Genomic DNA, 21654 nt, shown 5'->3' on the forward strand with positions numbered 1-21654 from the left:
TCTACCCGTAGTCACCTCCGCTCCCTCTCCCCCGCTGATCTTTCCTCTTCCGTTACCTCTGCCCTCCCTGACCCTGAATCCTTCTCTCTCCTATCCCCCGATACTGCTACTGATCTTCTCCTCTCCACCCTTTCCTCCTCTTTGGACAACCTCTGTCCCTTCACCTCCAGGCCTGCACGCCCAACTCCTCCTGCCCCATGGCTGTGGGACTCAGTGCGTACTGATAGACGGAGCCTAAGAGCGGCTGAGCGTAAATGGAGAACAGGCAAACTCCCGGAGGACCTTCTTAACTTCCAATCTCTCCTTTCCACTTTTTCCTCCTCTCTAGCTACTGCTAAAGCGGCTTTTTTCCGCTCTAAAATCCTAACCTCTGCTTCCAATCCTAAAAAACTCTGAAACTTTCTCTTCACTCCTCCAACCCCCACCCCCTCCTCCTACTTCCTCCCTTCTCCCTGATGATTTCGCCAACTTCTTTGACAAGAAGGTAAACGATATCAGATCCTCCTTCTCTCAGCCCCCTCTCCCTGTCCACCCTCTCCCTCTCTACCCTCTCCAGCTCTTCCCCCTCAGCTCCCCCTTCCCTCTCCACACCCCATCTTACCCTATTTTGCTCCCCTCTCCCCTAACGAGGTCCTCGACCTTGTTACATCTAACCGCCCCACCACGTGCTCCCTTGACCCGATCCCCTCCCCTCTTCTTCAGTCTATTGCCACTGAACTCCTTCCTTTCCTCACCCACCTCATCAACACATCTCTCGTCTCGGGATGCTTTCCCTCGGCTTTCAAGACTGCCAGAGTCACCCCCTTCTGAAAAAACCATCACTTGACCCCTCTGATGTCAAGAACTTCAGACCGGTTTCTCTTCTACCCTTTCTATCCAAAACGCTTGAACGCGCTGTCTCTAAACAACTGTCTTCCTACCTCCACCAGAACAACCTCTTGGACCCCCACCAGTCCGGGTTCAAGGTGGGTCACTCGTCAGAGACGGCCCTCCTTGCGGTGACAGAGTCGCTTCACGCTGCGAGAGCGAACTCTCTCTCCTCTGTCCTGATTCTCCTGGACCTGTCAGCGGCGTTTGACACAGTGAACCACCAGATCCTCCTCTCCACCCTCGAGGGGATGGGCGTCTCAGGCTCTGCACTCTCCCTGTTTGCATCCTACCTGACAGGCCGATCCTACCAGGTGACATGGAGGGGGCCGTGTCGGAACCACGCATGCTGACTACGGGGTTCCACAAGGTTCAGTTCTGGGCCCCCTTCTCTTCTCGCTCTACACAACATCTCTGGGTTCTGTTATTCGCTCGCATGACTTCTCTTACCATTGTTATGCCGATGACACCCAGCTGGTCTTGTCATTTCCTCCCGGTGACACCCAAGTGGAGGCACGCATTGCTGCGTGCTTGGCTGACATCTCGAGGTGGATGGCGACACACCACCTGAAGCTGAACCTGGACAAAACCGAGCTACTGTTCCTCCCGGGGAAGGGCTGCCCCGCTGAGACCTGTCCATCACCACCTGTCCATGATGATGCCGTGGTGACGCCAACTGGGACTGTGAGGAATCTGGGTGTGACCCTGGACGACCAACTGTCGTTCTCAGCAAACATTGCATCGGTCACAGGCTCCTGCAGATTCCTCCTCTACAACATCAGGAGGATTCGCCCCTTCCTCCCTGAGGAGACGGTGCAGGTGCTCTACAGGCTCTGGTCATCTCCCGCCTGGACTACTGCAACTCACTACTGGAGCCCCGGCGTCGGCCATCAGACCTCTGGAGCTCGTCCAGAAAGCTGCAGCACGTCTGTTCTCTTGTCCTGGCCCCTCAGTGGTGGAATGAACTCCCCACTGATGTCAGGACAGCAGAGTCGCTGCCCATCTTTAGGCGCAGGCTGAAAACTCACCTCTTCAAGAAATACTACCCTGAGCCTTCCTCGTAGCACTTATTGCATTCGTAGCAGTTCGCTGCACTTATTATATTCGTAGTAGTTTGTAGCACTTATTGTTTTCGTAGTAACTCGCCTCTGCACTATACTTTTGCTCTGGTTTATGCTTTAAGATGCTTGTTTAAGAAAGGAGATGCACTTATGACTTCTGGTGACTAGTAGTTCTCTTGAATACCTATGTTGAATACACTTCCTGTAAGTCGCTTTGGATAAAAGCGTCTGCTACATGACTGTAATGTAATGTAATGTAATGTAACTCTCTCTCTCTCTCTCTCCCCCCTCAGTGCATAGAGGAGTGGTTGTGGAGGAGGCAGTGGTGTCCGGTGTGTAACGTTCAGGTGTCGGTTCCTCAGCCGGTCTCCTGGAGCTCCGCCCGGGTCAAAGTGCCCTGAGTCACCGGGAGGGACCCTCAGACGTCACAACAGCACATGTCGTCATAGGCCACCCACACCTCCACCTCTGTGACATCATCAGATATATATATATATATATATATATATATATATATATATATATATATATATATAACTCTCAATAAAGTGTGATTGTAAGCTGTTTTTAGTGATTTAATTCTTGATAAAACTGTTCACAACATGTCAGAGAGTTTGAGTGAAGTTTCCTACAACAATAAATTAATTAATTAATAAAAGAACTTGAGTCACTGAACTTGTTGAGTGTGTCTGTGGGGAGGAAACAGCGCCCCCTCCCTCCCTCCGCTCTCACTGCGGCCGGGGGCGGTACTGCAGGCGGTACTGCAGGCGGAAGCGCTGCACCTGTTGCTGTGTTGACACTGAGCACACCTGAACACACCTGAGAAACACTGAACACACCTGAGAAACACACCTACACCTACACCTGAGAAACACAAAGAAACACTGAACACACTGAGTCCGGCAGAATGGACAAACTAAAGAAGGTTCTGAGCGGACAGGACGAAGGACACAGCGACGGGATCCTGGAGGTACCGGAACTAGCCTAGCCTGCTAGCCTGTTAGCCTGCTAGCCTGTTAGCCTGCTAGTATGTTAGCCTGCTAGTATGTTAGCCTGCTAGTATGTTAGCCTGTTAGCCTGCTAGTATGTTAGCCTGCTAGCCTGTTAGTATGTTAGCCTGCTAGCCTGTTAGCCTGCTAGTATGTTAGCCTGCTAGCCTGTTAGCCTGCTAGTATGTTAGCCTGCTAGTATGTTAGCCTGTTAGCCTGCTAGTATGTTAGCCTGCTAGTATGTTAGCCTGCTAGTCTGTTAGCCTGCTAGTCTGTTAGCCTGCTAGCCTGTTAGCCTGCTAGCCTGCTAGTCTGTTAGCCTGCTAGCCTGTTAGCCTGCTAGTCTGTTAGCCTGTTAGCCTGTTAGCCTGTTAGCCTGCTAGTCTGCTAGCCTGTTAGTCTGTTAGCCTGCTAGCCTGCTAGCCTGTTAGCCTGCTAGCCTGCTAGTATGTTAGCCTGTTAGTCTGCTAGCCTGCTAGTATGTTAGCCTGTTAGCCTGCTAGCCTGCTAGTATGTTAGCCTGCTAGCCTGCTAGTATGTTAGCCTGCTAGTATGTTAGCCTGCTAGTCTGCTAGCCTGCTAGCCTGCTAGTATGTTAGCCTGCTAGTATGTTAGCCTGCTAGCCTGTTAGTCTGCTAGCCTGTTAGCCTGTTAGCCTGCTAGTCTGTTAGCCTGCTAGTCTGTTAGCCTGCTAGTCTGTTAGCCTGTTAGCCTGCTAGCCTGTATTTAGCCTTTAGCCTGCTAATCTGTTAGCCTGCTAGTCTGTTAGCCTGCTAGTCTGTTAGCCTGCTAGCCTGCAGAAGTTAAACCAGTAACACTAGAAGTGTGTATTTATGTATTTACTCATGAAGTACTAATACCAGTAGTGTACAAGTACTACAAGTACTACAAATACTACAAGTACTACAAGTACTACAGATACAGATACTTCCTCCTTTAGTTAACATCCTGCATTCACAACATTAATCCAGTAAAACTACAAAAGTATTATCTTCTAAATATACTTGAAGTACTGAAAGTAAAAGTCCTCATTCTGCAGAGTAATACTTGTAATATATATAATACTACTCAATAGTATATATAATACTACTCAATAGTATATATAATACTACTCAATAGTATATATATAATAATAGTATATATAATAATGCTCAATAGTATATATAATAATGCTCAATAGTATATATAATAATACTTATAATATATATAATAATGCTCAATAGTATATATAATACTACTCAATAGTATATATAATAATACTTATAATATATATAATACTACTCAATAGTATATATAATAATACTTATAATATATATAATAACTCAATAGTATATATAATAATGCTCAATAGTTTATATAATAATACTCAATAGTATATATAATAATACTTATAATATATATAATAATGCTCAATAGTATATATAATACTACTCAATAGTATATATAATAATACTTATAATATATATAATAATGCTCAATAGTATATATAATAATACTTATAATATATAATAATATAATAATATATATAATAATACTCAATAGTATATATAATACTACTCAATAGTATATATAATAATACTTATAATATATATAATAATGCTCAATAGTATATATAATAATACTCAATAGTATATATAATAATACTCAATAGTATATATAATAACTCAATAGTATATATAATAATACTCAATAGTATATATAATAATACTTATAATATATATAAATGCTCAATATATAATAATAATAATACTTATAATATATATAATAATGCTCAATAGTTTATATAATAATAATAGTATATATATAATATATCAATAGTATATATAATAATACTTATAATATATATAATACTACTCAATAGTATATATAATAATACTTATAATATATATAATACTACTCAATAGTATATATAATAATACTTATAATATATATAATAATACTCAATCGTATATATAATACTACATCCTGTGTTCTTCACTTTAAAGCTGCAGCTCATTTCAATGACTTTATTGTGCAGTAAAACTACAGTATTTACTCTGAGAAGTACAAGTACCTGTTTATTGAGTAAATGTACTTTGTTGAGTGTTAATATTTACAGTGGGGCAAAAAAGTATTTAGTCAGCCACCAATTGTGCAAGTTCTCCCACTTAAAAAGATGAGAGAGGCCTGTAATCATCATAGGTTCACTTCAACTATGAGAGACAGAATGGGGGAAAGAATGAAATCACATTGTAGGATTTTAATGAATTAATTGGTAAATTCCTCAGTAAAATAAGTATTTGGTCACCTACAAACAAGCAAGATTTCTGGCTCTCACAGACCTGTAACTTCTTCTTTAAGAGGCTCCTCTGTCCTCCACTCGTTACCTGTATTAATGGCACCTGTTTGAACTTGTTATCAGTATAAAAGACACCTGTCCACAACCTCAAACAGTCACACTCCAAACTCCACTATGGCCAAGACCAAAGAGCTGTCAAAGGACACCAGAAACAGAACTGTAGACCTGCACCAGGCTGGGAAGACTGAATCTGCAATAGGTAAGCAGCTTGGTGTGAAGAAATCAACTGTGGGAGCAATTATTAGAAACTGGAAGACATACAAGACCACTGATAATCTCCCTCGATCTGGGGCTCCACGCAAGATCTCACCCCGTGGGGCCAAAATGATCACAAGAACGGTGAACAAAACTCCCAGAAGCACACGGGGGACCTAGTGAATGACCTGCAGAGAGCTGGGACCAAAGTAACAAAGGCTACCATCAGTAACACACTACGCCGCCAGGGACTCAGACCCTGCAGTGCCAGACGTGTCCCCCTGCTTAAGCCAGTACATGTCCAGGCCCGTCTGAAGGTTGCTAGAGAGCATTTGGATGATCCAGGAGAGGATTGGGAGAATGTCATATGGTCAGATGAAACCAAAATAGAACTTTTTGGTAAAAACTCAACTCGTGGTGTTTGGAGGAGAAAGAATGCCGAGTTGCATCCAAAGAACACCATACCTGCTGTGAAGCATGGGGGTGGAAACATCATGCTTTGGGGCTGTTTTTCTGCAAGGGGACCAGGACGACTGATCCGTGTAAAGGAAAGAATGAATGGGGCCATGTATCGGGAGACTTTGAGTGAAAACCTCCTTCCATCAGCAAGGGCATTGAAGATGCAACGTGGCTGGGTCTTTCAGCATGACCATGATCCCAAACACACCGCCCGGGCAACCAAGGAGTGGCTTCGTAAGAAGCATCTCAAGGTCCTGGAGTGGCCTAGCCAGTCTCCAGATCTCAACCCCATAGAAAACCTGTGGAGGGAGTTGAAAGTCCGTGTTGCCCAGCGACAGCCCGAAAACATCACTGCTCTAGAGGAGGTCTGCATGGAGGAATGGGCCAAAACACCAGCAACAGTGTGTGAAAAGCTTGTGAAGACTTACAGAAAACGTTTGACCTCTGTCATTGCCCACAAAGGGTATATAACTAAGTATTGAGATGAACTTTTGTTATTGACCAAATACTTATTTTCCACCATAATTTGCAAATATATTATTTAAAAATCAGACAATGTGATTTTCAGGAATTTTTTTCTCATTCTGTCTCTCACAGTTGAAGTGTACCTATGATGATTACAGGCCTCTCATCTTTTTAACTGGGAGAACCTGCACAGTTGGTGGCTGACTAAATACTTTTTGCCCCACTGTAATTTAGCCTGAAGGAAGAATAAACATTAACATGAATATGTTAAAGAAAGAAAAGAGAAGGAGCTTTTATTTTGTAGATGATGATGATGATGATGATGATGATGACTCCTCTGCAGAGAGCCAATCAGGTGTCGACGCTGGCCTGGGGTACCAGGATGAAGGGCTTCGCGGTCTGCTTCGTCCTGGGCATCGTCTGCTCCATCCTGGTGAGTGTTGCTACGGTAACCACCTGTCCCCGCTGTCCCCCGTGTAACCGTGGTAACAACCCGGTCTCTCCGTCCACTAGGGGAGCTGCATGCTGTGGATCCCACGCGTCGGTCTCGCTGTGTTCGCTGTCCTCTACAGTGTGGGAAACATCAGCGCTCTGGCCAGGTACCAACCAGAACCAGAACCGACCCGGTCTGACCCGGTCCGATCTGTTTAATATCTGATTCTCCCGTTGTCAATAAACCTCCTGATCGCTCTCATCCCGGTATAAACTACATTACCCATCATGCCTCAGCTCCTACTTGTTTGGTTTCAGCACCATGTTCCTGATTGGTCCGTGTCGGCAGGTGAAGACCATGTGTGCTAAAGAGAGAGCGTTCGCCACCGTCATCATGATGGTGAGAACACAAGTAGTAGTAGTAGTACTACTAGTAATAGTCGTAGTAGTAGTAGTAGTACTACTAGTAATAGTCGTAGTAGTAGTAGTAGTACTACTAGTAATAGTCGTAGTGGTAGTAGTACTACTAGTAATAGTAGTGGTACTTGTGTGAGCATAATCAGCAGTAAAAGTACTCATTGTGATAATACAAACACAAACAATCGTTCTGCAGGTTTGTCTGGTGTTGACGCTTTGTGCTGCATTCTGGGTAAGAAACACAAACACAGCTTATATTTACTAATGTATTATTATTAATTTATTATTATTATTTTTATTATTATTATGAATTTATTATTATTATTTTTTTACTATTATTTATATATTTATATCTTTTAGTTTCTGTTTTAATTTCTTGATTCTCTCTTCAGTGGAAGAACAACGGTCTCGCTCTACTTTTCTGCGTCCTTCAGTTTCTGGCCTTTGCCTGGTATGAATCACATTTATATATAAATTCAATATAAAATATATATATATATATATATATATATATAAATATATATTTCTACCTGTCTAACTGCTCTTGTTCTTCACAGGTACGGCCTTTCATACATCCCTTTTGCCAGGTAACACACACTTTTTATAATTATATTGTATCCCTTTATTTCATTCTATATTTTTAGATATTATTATTAATCTACCCTATATTTTATTTTGTAATTAATATGTATTCTATTTTATCACTATTTTCTATTTTTTATTTGTTTTGATTAAACTATATTTTTCAAAATGGAAAGTTTTCTCAATGCTTTATGCACTCGTTGGTTTATTTACTGTTAATTAACTATTCATGAAAATGAAATGAAAATGTTTGATAGTTTAATTAACTGATCGATACATTGATTGATTGATTGATTGATTGATTATTGATTAATAATCTGTCGTCTCGTCTCTCAGGGACGGTGTCATCAAGTTATGTTCCATGTGCGTCTGAGTGACCTCAAGTCTCGACCAATCAGGACGCAGGACTACTCGAGGTGTGTATCCAATCAGCAGCTGATCGAAGGCCTTAAACATTTCAACCTCCAGAACCTGAGACTGTTCAAATCACTGTTAGCTGTTAGCATGAAGCCACTGTTAGCATGAAGCCACTGTTAGCATGTTGGCATCTAGCCACTGTTAGCATGTAGCCACTGTTAGCATGTAGCCACTGTTGGCATGTTGGCATCTTGCCACTGTTAGCATGTAGCCACTGTTGGCCTTTCACTTGCAGCCATTTTTAACTGTTAGCATGAAGCCACTTTTAGCATGTAGCCACTGTTGGCATGTTGGCATGTAGCCACTGTTAGCATGTAGCCACTGTTAGCATGTAGCCACTGTTAGCCTTTCGCTTGCAGCCACTTTTAACTGTTAGCATGTAACCAGTGTTAGCATGTAGCCACTGTTGGCATGTTGGCATGTAGCCACTGTTAGCATGTAGCCACTGTTAGCATGTAGCCATGTTGGCATGTAGCCACTTTTAACTGTTAGCATGTAACCAGTGTTAGCATGTAGCCACTGTTGGCATGTTGGCATGTAGCCACTGTTAGCATGTAGCCACTGTTAGCATGTTGGCATGTAGCCACTGTTAGCATGTAGCCACTGTTAGCATGTAGACACTGTTAGCATGTAGACACTGTTAGCATGTAGCCACTGTTAGCCTTTCGCTTGCAGCCACTTTTAACTGTTAGCATGTAACCAGTGTTAGCATGTAGCCACTGTTAGCTGTTAGCATGCTTCCTGTCTGTTACCTGCCAACACTGTTTCTAATGTTTCTATTTTTATATATTTAAATGCTGCTGTATTTTATATTCAGGGAGACGAGACCAAAATAATAATAGAATAATAATAAAATAATAATAAAATAATTATGAATAAAATATTTAACATCATTGTAATAATTTAATTAAAACTTTTAACGTGAAATTCATTTTTATTGGATGGATTTCAAGGTAAAAGCGTAACACAAATAGTTATTTTCAGTCTACTGAGTTCCTCCAATGATATTAAATTATGTTCATTAAAATCTAACGAGGAGAATCTCAATCAATCACAATCATCTAATCAATATGGAATCAATAGAGTTGGGTTAGGGTTGGAATCCATAATGAAAATAATCACAAGTTCATTTTCCTCTACAAACAACAACAATAATAGAATAATAGAATATATTATTATGATTATTATAATAATATGATATCAATACATTTTATTGATCACACTGAAGAACTTTAGAGACAAAGACTTTTATTTTGTCTCCAACAGGAAGTGAAAAACACTGAAGTTACTCCTTTGAAACTTTAAATATATATATTATGATAATATTTAAAAAAGATGAAATGAATAAAACCAGAGAAGAAATACATGAAGAAATGAATTGAAGCTGCTTCTTCATTTATCGTTTATGTCTGAGTTTTCAAAATACCTACGCACCCTGAACGTCTCACTGTGGGAGTTGTAGTTTCTGATGTTTTTATGGTCCAAATGTTTTCACTCATGTTTGTCAGTTTGTCTGGTTTATTGTAAAAGGAAATTAACTGTAAATAGTTTAACTTTAATTCAAAAGTCACTCATTTCAAGACTTCCCTTCATTTTCAAAATAAATGTTCATCAAAATTTAATAATTTTTGCGTCATTCTTTGTAATTTCTCTGGTCAATTTTGGTCATTTTTTTGTAAAATTACAAAAAATCTATATTTATTTTTTTAGTATTTTTCTGGTAATTATTTTGTAAGCAATCAAAACATTTTCAGTAAATTTTCATGGGAAAAAATATGAAAAAATGTTCCTTAAGAATACACAAAAAGTATTTTATTTTGAAGTGTTGTTTAAATAAAATGACTCTTATTCAATTAAAGTTCATCTCATTAAGTTTCTGTTTCATCAAAAACGACTTGTTTACATTTTATTTGTTTTATGATCTGTTTTTATTTTGAATAAATATTAAAGTCTTTAACTGAATTAACTTTATTTTGAAGGTGAATTTAACAGGCTGATGAAAGCAGAGTGTGTGTGTGTGTGTGTGTGTGTGTGTGTGTGTGTGTGTGTGTGTGTGTGTGTGTGTGTGTGTGTGTGTGTGTTAGTAGATGTGTGTGTGTGTGTGTGTGTGTGTGTGTGTGTGTGTGTGTGTGTAGTGTGATGTGTTAGTGTGTGTGTGTGTGTGTGTTAGTAGATGTGTGTGGTGTGTGTGTGTTAGTAGATGTGTGTGTTAGTAGATGTGTGTGTGTGTGTTAGTGTGTGTGTGTGTGTGTGTTGTGGTGTGTTGTGTGTGTGTGCGTGTGTGTTAGACGTGTTAGTGTGTGTGTGTGTGTGTGTGTGTTAGTAGATGTGTGTGTGTGTGTGTGTGTGCGTTAGTAGATGTGTGTTTGTGTGTGTGTTAGTACACGTGTGTGTGCGTGTGTGTTAGTTGATGTGTGTGTGTGCGTGTGTTAGACGTGTGTGTGTGTGTGTGTGTGTTAGTAGATGTGTGTGTGTGCGTGTGTTAGACGTGTGTGTGTGTGTGTGTGTGTTAGTTGTGTACACGTGTGTTAGACGTGTGTGTGTGTGTGTGTGTGTTAGTAGATGTGTGTGTGTGTGTGTGTGTGTTAGTAGTGTGTGTGTGTGTGTGTGTGTGTTAGTAGATGTGTGTGTGTGTGTGTGTGTGTGTGTGTGTGTGTGTGTGTTAGTAGATGTGTGTGTGTGTGTGTTGTAGTGTGTGTGTGTGTGTGTGTGTGTGTGTGTACCTGTTCAATCCTTTAAGTCCAGTAATCTCTGCCGTTGATTAAACTCCTCCAGGTGTCTCGGTGTCTCCAGATGTTGACCTGGTCTCCATTACATGCTGCTCTGAACAGCTGACGTCTGAACTGGTATTGATCCTCTGGGGATCTCTTGATCAGTTATTGATCAGCTGATATTTCTGTTCCAAAAACCTGAAGATGAAACCAGAAAACATGAAGCTCTTTGTTTGATTCATTGATTTATTGTTTTGTCTTTTTTCTTTTTCTTATTTATTTATTTATTGTAAACTTTTTCTTATTTATTGATAGAAGTTATTGATTAATTGTTTAGTTGTATCGATAACCTTATTATTTGTTTTTTATTTATTCATTGTTTTTTCAGTGTTGCTAAAAGATAATAATTTGACAAACCTTTTTCGATGATGGTGATGATGGTGATGATGATGAAGATGAAGCTGCAGACGGATGTAGACGTGATGAAGAGAGAGGTTCAGTCCTGTGGTCGGTTTGAGGCTGAGCAGCTTCACATCTGACTCAACTCTTCATCTTCATCATCATCATCATAATTCTAATAATAATAATCAATAACTCTTTATTCTCAGATTCTCACCTTTGTGTTTTGGATTATTTCCCCTCCGTGTCTCAGGTAAGTTTGTTTTTATTATTATTCACTAAAGGAGCTTTAATTATTTATTTATTCTTTATAAGAATTTAAAGTTAATATTTGTGATATTTTTCTTCTTATTTTAATGTTGAATGTGTCAGTGATTTATGTTTATATTAGTTTTTATTGAATACATTTGATTGTATTTATTTAGTCTCTTTTTGAATTCGTCGCTCCGTCCAGCTGCAGTTTGTAATTAAGTCGTTATCCAATTAGAACAAACGGTCGTCTCCCAGCGAGATATTTATTAATGCAACAACCAAAAACACATGATTTTAATAAAAAAATGATTTGTTCCTAAACAAGGTTAAAATTCTACGAATATAAAGATGAAAATAACACAAAGAGAATATTTAAAATTATTTCATCAGAGATTTAAATTTAAAAAGTTATTATCTCATATATTTATATATATTAATATTTTATATATATATATATAAATATATGTATTTAGTATTTGTATAATATAGTATTATTACTGCTTCACCATTTGTTCATCTCAATAAATTAAAATGATGAATTCAATTCTGTTTGTGAGTGAATATTGGAGCCGTAGTGAAATCCTTAACATGAGTGAGTTAACGTGATGCAGATTAATATATTTATTATTAATATTATTATTTTGTTAATTACATTATAATCAAAGCTAGAAAATAAATTAAATCATAAAGTTATTTCTGTTATGTACACCTTTATTTAAATTAAGCAAAGAATCTGTCAAAACATTAAATAAATATGTGATTTTTTTTATAATTACTGCTTATAATAAAACTAATGTTTAATAAATATAATATCTGTGTTCTAATGAAACTATACTCGGTATATAGTAAAGCTGCAAATATACAAAATATCATCAAATGTGTTTTAAATCAATTTAATTTATTTAATTTAAATGCTTTTCAGAACAATTCAGTGATTTGAGACAAAGTTGATTATAAATGATTTGAGGTATTTAAAGGCTGTTTATTCATAAAGTAAATCCTATTAATCTTTATTCTTTAACCGTCACTGACCACTCAGAACGTGATTCATAATCCTGAGTTAAATCTTCCACGGATCCAAACTCCCTCCTCTTCCTCCTCTTCTTCATCATCACATTAAAACTGAAGTTACGTCCTCATTCAGGATTCATGAAGCCGACACAATGTTTCTAAATCAATGTCTAAATGTGACCTGGTTATTTTTCAGATGAAGGTGGAGGGTCTTCAGGAGGACGGGGAGTCTGGTTCTGTGTCCTCAGCAGACCGGACCTCCTCCTCCTCCGCGGGGTGGTCGGTACCGGCGGGTCGGTCGGGTCGGTCTGCAGCCCCGGCTCGGCTGAGCGCTGCATGTCCCGGCTGCTGAGCGCCGTGGAGAGCGAGCTGCAGGCCGGACGGGAGAAGGGCGACCCGACGGAGAGGGAGCTCCGGGTGATGCTGGAGGACGCCGAGCTGTGGAGGAAGTTCCAGCTGATCACCAACGAGATGATCGTCACCAAGAACGGACGGTAAGACTTCTCACTACGGGGACAAGTCAGCACCCAGAACCACAAGCACTCTCCAAGACAACCAGATAAGTGTCTGATCCGCCCCCTCTGTGCTCAAGGTCAGGGGTCAACGGGCCACCTGTGGGTCGTTAACCCCCTGAGGGTCGTTACGTTAAACCCCCCGTGGGTCGTTACGTTAACCCACCTGTGGGTCGTTACGTTAACCCCCTGAGGGTCGTTAACCCCCCTGTGGGTCGTTACGTTAACCCCCTGTGAGTCGTTAACGTTAACCCCCCTGTGGTAACCCACCTGTCGTTACGTTAACCCCCTGAGGGTCTACGTTAACCCCCCTGTGAGTCGTTATGTTAACCCACCTGTGAGTCGTTACGTTAACCCCCTGTGGGTCGTTAACCCCCCGTTAACCCCCTGTGGGTCGTAACGTTAACCCCCTGTGAGTCGTTACGTTAACCCCCTGTGGGTCGTTACGTTAACCCCCTGAGGGGTTAACCCCCGGTCGTTACGTTAACCCCCTGTGGGTCGTTAACGTTAACCCCCTGAGGGTCGTTAACCCCCTGTGGGTAACCCATCTTACGTTAACCCCCTGTGGGTCGTTAACCCCCTGTGGGTCGTTACGTTAACCCCCTGTGGGTCGTTAACCCCCTGTGGGTCGTTAACCCACGTTAACCCCCTGTGGGTCGTTAACCCCCTGTGGGTCGTTACGTTAACCCCCTGTGGTCGTTAACCCCCTGTGGGTCGTTACGTTAACCCCCCGTTAACCCCCTGTGGGTCGTTACGTTAACCCCCTGTGGGTCGTTACGTTAACCCCCTGTGGGTCGTTACGTTAACCCCCTGTGGGGGTAACCCCCGTTACGTTAACCCACCTGTGGGTCGTTACGTTAACCCCCTGTGGGTCGGTGGGTGGTTCGTTAACCCCCTGTGGGTCGTTACGTTAACCCCCTGTGGGTCGTTAACCCCCTGTGGGTCGTTACGTTAACCCAACGTTAACCCCCCGTTAACCCCTGTGGGGTTACGTTAACCCACCTGTGTCGTTAACCCACCTGTGGGTCGTTAACCCCCGTTAACCCACCTGTGGGTCGTTACGTTAACCCGTTAACCCACCTGTGGGTCGTTAACCCACCTGTGGGTCGTTACGTTAACCCACGTTAACCCACCTGTGGGTCGTTACGTTAACCCACCTGTGGGTCGTACGTTAACCCACCTGTGGGTCGGTACGTTAACCCACCTGTGGGTCGTTACGTTAACCCACCTGTGGGTCGTTAACCCACCTGTAACCCCCTGTGGGTCGTTACGTTAACCCCCCCGTTAACCCCCTGTGGGTCGTTAACCCACCTGTGGGTCGTTAACCCGCCCTGGGTCGTTACGTTAACCCACCTGTGGGTCGTTAACCCACCCATTAACCCACCTGTGGGTCGTTACGTTAACCCACCTGTGGGTCGTTACGTTAACCCACCTGTGGGTCGTTACGTTAACCCACCTGAGGGGTTAACCCACCTGTGGGCACGTTAACCCACACCGTGGGGTTAACCCACCTGAGGTTGCAAATCCCACAGGTGTTTCCACTAATTTGGCCTAATTAGTCTTCTGCCCATACTTAAAGTTTGACAGATTCTCACAGGAACATCACGAGATCAGACTTCCTGAACCAATAAGTTGTAAATCAGTCGTGATTAGTTGTCAGCCGAATGCCAAACCGTCCTCAGATGAGGTCTGATCACGCCTGTGTTGGTATTCAGGTCCTTCAGGTGTGAAAACCCGTACAGAGGTTGAATCCCTTCATTCAGAGCTGAAGAAGCCTCTTGAATCGGAGGTGAAGCTTCTCCATCAATCTGAGAGAGCGTCCACATTTCACCAGTTAAATAACATCTGGGTCCAAGCTAGAACTAACGGGCTGTTCCTCCACACCTGGATTTATTGATTTACTGTTGGCTGTGATGTAGTTTCTTTAGTTTATGACGGTGAAAACATCATAAATGTTTCCTATAACTGAGTATTGTAGAGTATTTTCACATGATGATTGTTTTTAGGAGTCGGTTTGTTTTCGAGGTAAAACCACTAAGAGGACTGTTCTGTTCTCTCCGTGTGTTTGAAGCTGACTCCAGATCAGCGGTCCTGCTGATCGGGGTTATTCATTAGTGTCGCTAGCAGCCGTTAGCGGTGATGCCGTGTTTGTTTCTGCCGAGGCGTGTTGACCGGTCGAGCCCCGCGGTGGAAACACTCCATTCACACCTGCAGAACGCCACTTCAGCTGCTGTTACCGCTGCAGGGTCGCAGAAACACAGAGAGCTTATTTATTTCATCACCTGTTCTGTACTTTCTGCTTCTTTCTGCTCCGATTGATTATCTGCTTTAGACTACAAACACCAAACATGATATAATAATCAATTACCAGAAGCCCAATCAACAACTAAAATACACCTGTGGCTCTTCAGTCCCATGTGGGTCCTCAATCCACCTGTGGGTTGTTAGTGTTTTTTTATTGTTGACCTGTGGGTCACATGGTGGTCACAGGGTCACATGGTCACATGGTCTCCAGTCTTTGCTCAGCACCATAACGATGTGAATGTGTTTCCAGCCGTATGTTCCCGGTCCTGAAGGTCAGCGTGTCCGGTCTGGACCCCAGCTCCATGTACTCCTTCCTGCTGGACTTCGTGCCGGCCGACGGCTGCCGCTGGAAGTTCGTGAACGGGGAGTGGGTGGCGGCGGGCCGGGCGGAGGGCCGCGGCGAGGGGCGGGGCCACGGCGGCATCTACATCCACCCGGACTCCCCAAACTTCGGCGCCCACTGGATGAAGGCGGCCGTGACCTTCAACAAGGTCAAACTCACCAACAAGGTCAACGGAGGAGGACAGGTGAGGACTCGTTCTGTTGACCTTTGTTTGTTTGTTTACTTCCTGTCATTGGTTCACGTCTCCTTCTCTCCTCCTCGTTCCCTTCCTTCACTTCTTCTTCTTCATTGGTGCATTATCCAGCTCTTCATGTCAAGAACGAAGAGCTGGAGTGGGCGAGAGACTACCGCCTCTAATTAACCACTTCACTCCCTCTCTTTGCTCTACTTCACCTGCTCGCCCCCTCGTAACCACGGGAACCGGATAAACCGCTCTTAATTGGCCGGCGGCGGTTTAATGCACTTCCTGTCGAGAGGCCTCCACACGGACACAAACACACACTAGAAAAATTGGCAATAACGTTGTTTATATTTACCCCATTATACACACACACACACACACACACACACACACACACACACACACACACACACACACACACACAGAGCTGGAACAGAGAGCTCGGCCATAATGAAATAATTGCTCAGTTTATTTGTACATTATGGTAATTATGTTTTTTACCGGGAAATTAATTTACCCATCATGCTTCAGGTGGATGAGAGAGAGAGAGGTAAACTATATTTGACACACACACACACACACACACACACACACACACACACACACACACACACACACACACACACACACACACACACACACACAGAGTGGTGGGGTCAGCCAGCCTCTCAATCTGAATAGAAAACAGTTTGTTTTTGTGTGTCTGCCTGGAGAGCTGGGATTGGTTAATTGGGCCTCGTTAGTGAGGAGGAGGAGGGGGGGGGGGTGATGGATAAAAGAGTGTTTGGGCCAAAACACAAAGATGGCTCTGGTCCATAAACTACACCTGGACCAGGTTTTTGTTGTTCATTCATTCAAAATCACTTCTGAAACTTCGGCTCAGAGAACTTTCCTCCCCTGTGTTGAAGCACACGCTGGAGGTACTTGTACACATGTACAGTGTGATGGGTTGTCGTCCTCAGATCATGCTGAACTCGCTCCATAAGTACGAGCCTCAGCTCCACATCGTGTGCGTCGGCTCCCGTCATCGGCTCGTCTCCAACGTTTCCTTCAAAGAGACGCAGTTCATCGCCGTCACCGCCTACCAGAACGAGGAGGTACAAGTACACACAGCGCGTACATGTACACACCAAGCTGGTTCTTCATCATCTGGGAGGTCAAATATATTATATTTATTAAAGACTGTAAATGTGTTGATACACAGCTCCACGTGTTGTTTGTAAAATAAATATAATTAAATTCATGGAACAATAAATATCATAATAATATAGTTTAATTTAATGATATCATTCCATATTTACAAGAATAGAAGAGTCAAAAGCTGTGAAATGAGGGTTAAATAATGTGAATAGAATATTATGGTTCCGTGCTGATGTGTTTATGGGGTATTATTGGGGGTTTTGGGGGTTTCATGTGTGTTTTACGTTGTTTTTTATGTGTTTTTCATGTAGTTTTGGTGTTTTTTTGGTATGTTTTTCTCGTGGTTTTGGGTGTATTTTGGGTGTTTTTTTGTATCTTGTTTTGTATGTTTTTCATGTGTTCTTTGTGTTCAGATCACGGCTCTGAAGATCAAGTACAACCCGTTTGCTAAAGCCTTCCTGGACGCTAAAGAGAGGTGAGACAAACATCTGTTCACCGGACTCCATCAGAAAAACGCCTACCACATATAATACATATAATATATATATATATATATATATATATATATATAGTCTTATTATTTATTATAAAGGAATATAATAATTTTTCTACTACTTTCTACTTCTCCTATTATCATATTTGTGTACTTATACTCCTGAAACTTTCCCTACATAAAGCTGATAATACTTTTGTACTTTTACTGAGGATACTTGAGCGACATGGCACTGATAGTACTTGTGTACTTGTAGTATCTGAAGGGGAATGAATGAGGTGTCAGTCAGCAGACACTTAGCATTTCTCACCAGGATACCAGAGGAAGTTAGCGTTAGCAGCTAATTAGAGAGTCATTAGGAGCTCAGAGCTTCACCGTCTCATCGGTTTGGAGGGAAGGTGTCAAGTGAGAGACACACACACACACACTCACACACACACACACACACACACACACACACACACACACACACACACACTCACACTCACACTCTCACACACACACACACACACACACACACAGACTCACACACACACACACACACACAGACTCACACACACACACACACACTCACACACACACACACACACACACACACACACACACACAGAGACTCACACACACACACACACACACACACACACACACACACACACACTCACACTCACACACTCACACACACACACACACACACACACACACACACTCACACACACACAGACTGGTCATGATAGTGTTTCGTTTATCTGCCTCAGGAACCCAGGGGGAGGGGTTTACCGGAGTCGTCAGAGAGTCGTGTTGGGATTCAACCCTGTGAGTCAAAAAATACTTTTTATTCCTCACACACATTCATTAATTTAAAGGAAAATACTTATATATATAAATATATATATATATATTTATATATTTATATAAGTGTATATATACAAAATATTGTGTATTAAGTATAAAATATGTATGAATATTTGTTGGAACAAAATATTTTTTAAATTCTATTTTTATGATAGTTTCATGTTTATATTCAGTAAATTTAGAATTATAATATAATATAGAAATATTTAAAAAGAACAAAATACAAAATACATTTTTTGGTTTTGTTCTTTTTTTTTTGTAAAACAAATATTAGTTTGTAATGAGAAACTTCTGCAGAGTATTTTTTCTTGGATTTACAGTATAAATGTTTTATTATGTACAAAAATATAAACTACAAATAGAATGAAATGAACTGAAACAGGTTTTATTTCCTGCAGTGTGATTTTGGAACCAAATATAATAGAAAATGTTCGCTTAAAAATATAATGGATGTATTTTTTTATTAAATAAGCATTTATTTATGTATATAAATATTAACGTTGGACTGATAACCTGTGTGTCAGGCTGGTCGCTGTGCTCAGCCGGAGGGGGCGGGGCTTTCCCCTACGCTGGAGGCCTCCCACTGACTTCACACCATCACCACGGTTACAAACACCACGGTTACCCGGGACGACACACACCTTACCCCCCTCCTACCTGCCTCACCGCTCACACTCCTCAGGTAACTCTGTCTGTGTGTGTGTGTGTGTGTGTGTGTGTGTGTGTGTCTGTGTCTGTGTCTGTCTGTGTGTGTGTGTGTGTGTGTGTGTGTGTGTGTGTGTGTGTGTGTGTGTGTGTGTGTGTGTGTGTGTGTGTGTGTGTGTTTTATTTTTGTATATTTTTTTGTTTATAATAATTTATCTGTTCTATAATTATTATAATATAAATATAAATGAACTTTTAGTTCCATTGAATTTTGCAATAAAGATATAAAATGTATTGATATGAATTCTTTTTTTAAACACACATGTCCATACTTTATATATTCATAAACCGTAAACATACAGACGTTTATAAACATGGTTCTGTCTCCTTCATTGATGTTGTCAGTGTGTCTGTCTGAAGGAGTTCAGGTGTTAACCGACGGGTGGAGCAGCTCCTCCCCTCGTCACTCCTCCTCCTCCTCCTCCTCTTTGTCCTCCTCCACCAACAACGCTCCTTCATCACAGCCGCCTCCTCCTCCTCCTCCTCACAACTCCAGGTGAGGCACACCTCATGACCATATATCATTAGTTTTACAATCAATTATATAAAAAAATACTGTATTTATATATATGTTTATTTTTTTGAATAAATATATTAAAAATATATATATATATATGTATGTTTATAATATATATATTGTTATGTTTGTGTTCAGTCAGTATCCCTGTCTGTGGACGGTTGGATGCAGTGAGCTAAGCCCCTCCCACTCACCCTGCTCGGCTCTCCACGGACCAATCAGCAGCGAGAGCCTCATGCAGCCACCCAGTCACGGTCGAGTGGGCGTGGCTGGATGGCCACCCGGCCCCGCCCACTCTTTCTGAGGAGGGATGTGATTGGCCGAAATGGAAATGAAGACCAATGGTGATAACTGCTGCCCAGTGAATACTACTGAGTATCAGTGTGTTTTAGTACATACACTACTACTGGTGGCTACTAGTATTTACTGGTGGCTACTAGTATTTACTGATGGCTACTAGTATTTACTGATGGCTACTAGTATTTACTGGTGGCTACTAGTATTTACTACTGGCTCCTAGTATTTACTGGTGGCTACTAGTATTTACTGGCTACTAGTATTTATGGCTACTAGTATTTACTGGTGGCTACTAGTATTTACTGATGGCTACTAGTATTTACTGATGGCTACTAGTATTTACTGATGGCTACTAGTATTTACTGATGGCTCCTAGTATTTACTACTGGCTCCTAGTATTTACTGGTGGCTCCTAGTATTTACTGATGGCTCCTAGTATTTACTGATGGCTACTAGTATTTACTGGTGGCTCCTAGTATTTACTGATGGCTACTAGTATTTACTGGTGGCTACTAGTATTTACTGATGGCTCCTAGTATTTACTGATGGCTCTACTAGTATTTACTGGATGGCTACTAGTATTTACTGGTGGCTACTAGTATTTACTGATGGCTACTAGTATTTACTAGTGGCTACTAGTATTTACTGATGGCTACTAGTATTTACTGATGGCTACTAGTATTTACTGGTGGCTACTAGTATTTACTGATGGCTCCTAGTATTTACTGATGGCTACTAGTATTTACTGATGGCTACTAGTATTTACTGATGGCTACTAGTATTTACTGATGGCTACTAGTATTTACTGATGGCTACTAGTATTTACTACTGGCTACTAGTATTTACTGATGGCTACTAGTATTTACTGATGGCTACTAGTATTTACTGGTGGCTACTAGTATTTACTGATGGCTACTAGTATTTACTGATGGCTACTAGTATTTACTGATGGCTACTAGTATTTACTACTGGCTACTAGTATTTACTGGTGGCTCCTAGTATTTACTGATGGCTACTAGTATTTGGGTTTCGGGTTAGGGTTTGTGGATAAATATCAACTTAAGTCTTACTATAAATATATATAATAATGTTATTTCACCTTAAAACTAGCGTTTGAAAGTGAAGATGTTGTTGTTGTCCTCTGGTGTTTCTCTCCGTCTCTATTTAACCTGTTTATATATTAATATCTGTTCATCAGCTGTGTTCCAGTAAAGAGATTCATATTTAACTGATATTTGAATTGATAAAGTTTCATCTTCAGCTGCTGGTTGTTTGTTTGTTTGTTTGTTGGCTTTTCTCTTCAAACTAAAGAGTTAATAAATCAAAAGAATAATTTATTTAAATTCTACAGTTTTACATCTGAAACGTCTGTTTCTTGTTGAACTTTGTTTTTGCTGCATGAAGGAGGAAACGTTGTGTTTTTCTGCTCTGTGTCAATAAAGGTTTGAAAGTTAGATTGTAATATTGAATTGATCCTAGTAGGAGAAACGTTTATCAGAGCCATCCCTCCATCCACAGGGTGAGTGAAACCTAAATGATAAGAAGGAACTATATACATATATATATATATATACATATATATATATGTATATATATATATATATACATATATATATATATATATATATAAACATATATATACATATATATATATATATGTATATATATATATATACGTATATATATACATATATACATATACACATATATATATA

At 41.0% G+C, this 21654-nt stretch overlaps 3 protein-coding genes across 4 annotated transcripts in view; all 3 read left to right on the forward strand.

Moving 5' to 3' along the window:
* Positions 1 to 2381, forward strand: part of si:ch211-207l14.1 (RING finger protein 151) — a 3449-nt gene extending 1068 nt beyond the window's left edge. The window contains exon 3 of the mRNA XM_054623705.1: positions 2222 to 2381. Coding sequence (XP_054479680.1) covers positions 2222 to 2329 — 108 coding nt within the window. The 3' untranslated portion in view covers positions 2330 to 2381. The remainder of the gene's footprint in view (positions 1 to 2221) is intronic.
* A 273-nt stretch (positions 2382 to 2654) lies between these two features.
* LOC129111662 (vesicle transport protein SFT2B-like) lies at positions 2655 to 11102 on the forward strand. Of its 2 annotated transcripts, XM_054623700.1 has the most exons (9): positions 2655 to 2898; positions 6718 to 6807; positions 6888 to 6973; positions 7125 to 7206; positions 7420 to 7455; positions 7616 to 7674; positions 7781 to 7810; positions 8142 to 8221; positions 10998 to 11102. In XM_054623700.1, the coding sequence occupies exons 1-8, from the start codon at positions 2836 to 2838 to the stop codon at positions 8176 to 8178; spliced, it is 483 nt and encodes a 160-aa protein (XP_054479675.1). In that variant the 5' UTR covers positions 2655 to 2835; the 3' UTR covers positions 8179 to 8221; positions 10998 to 11102. The 2 variants fall into 2 exon arrangements, with proteins under 2 accessions (XP_054479675.1, XP_054479674.1); XM_054623699.1 differs by lacking the exon at positions 10998 to 11102 and having other exon boundaries at positions 8142 to 8676.
* Positions 11103 to 11256: 154 nt separating this feature from the next.
* Positions 11257 to 20034, forward strand: tbx19 (T-box transcription factor 19). The gene is given in 12 exon segments (XM_054623710.1): positions 11257 to 11585; positions 12792 to 12871; positions 12910 to 13089; positions 15662 to 15938; positions 16898 to 17032; positions 17489 to 17550; position 17919; positions 18324 to 18381; positions 18945 to 19067; positions 19070 to 19102; positions 19471 to 19621; positions 19781 to 20034. Coding segments are annotated over 11 exon segments (1266 nt in total). The 5' UTR covers positions 11257 to 11585; the 3' UTR covers positions 19947 to 20034.
* The last annotated feature ends 1620 nt before the right edge of the window (positions 20035 to 21654 follow it).

Source organism: Anoplopoma fimbria, chromosome 22, assembly GCF_027596085.1.
Source record: "Anoplopoma fimbria isolate UVic2021 breed Golden Eagle Sablefish chromosome 22, Afim_UVic_2022, whole genome shotgun sequence".
NCBI lineage: Eukaryota > Metazoa > Chordata > Actinopteri > Perciformes > Anoplopomatidae > Anoplopoma > Anoplopoma fimbria.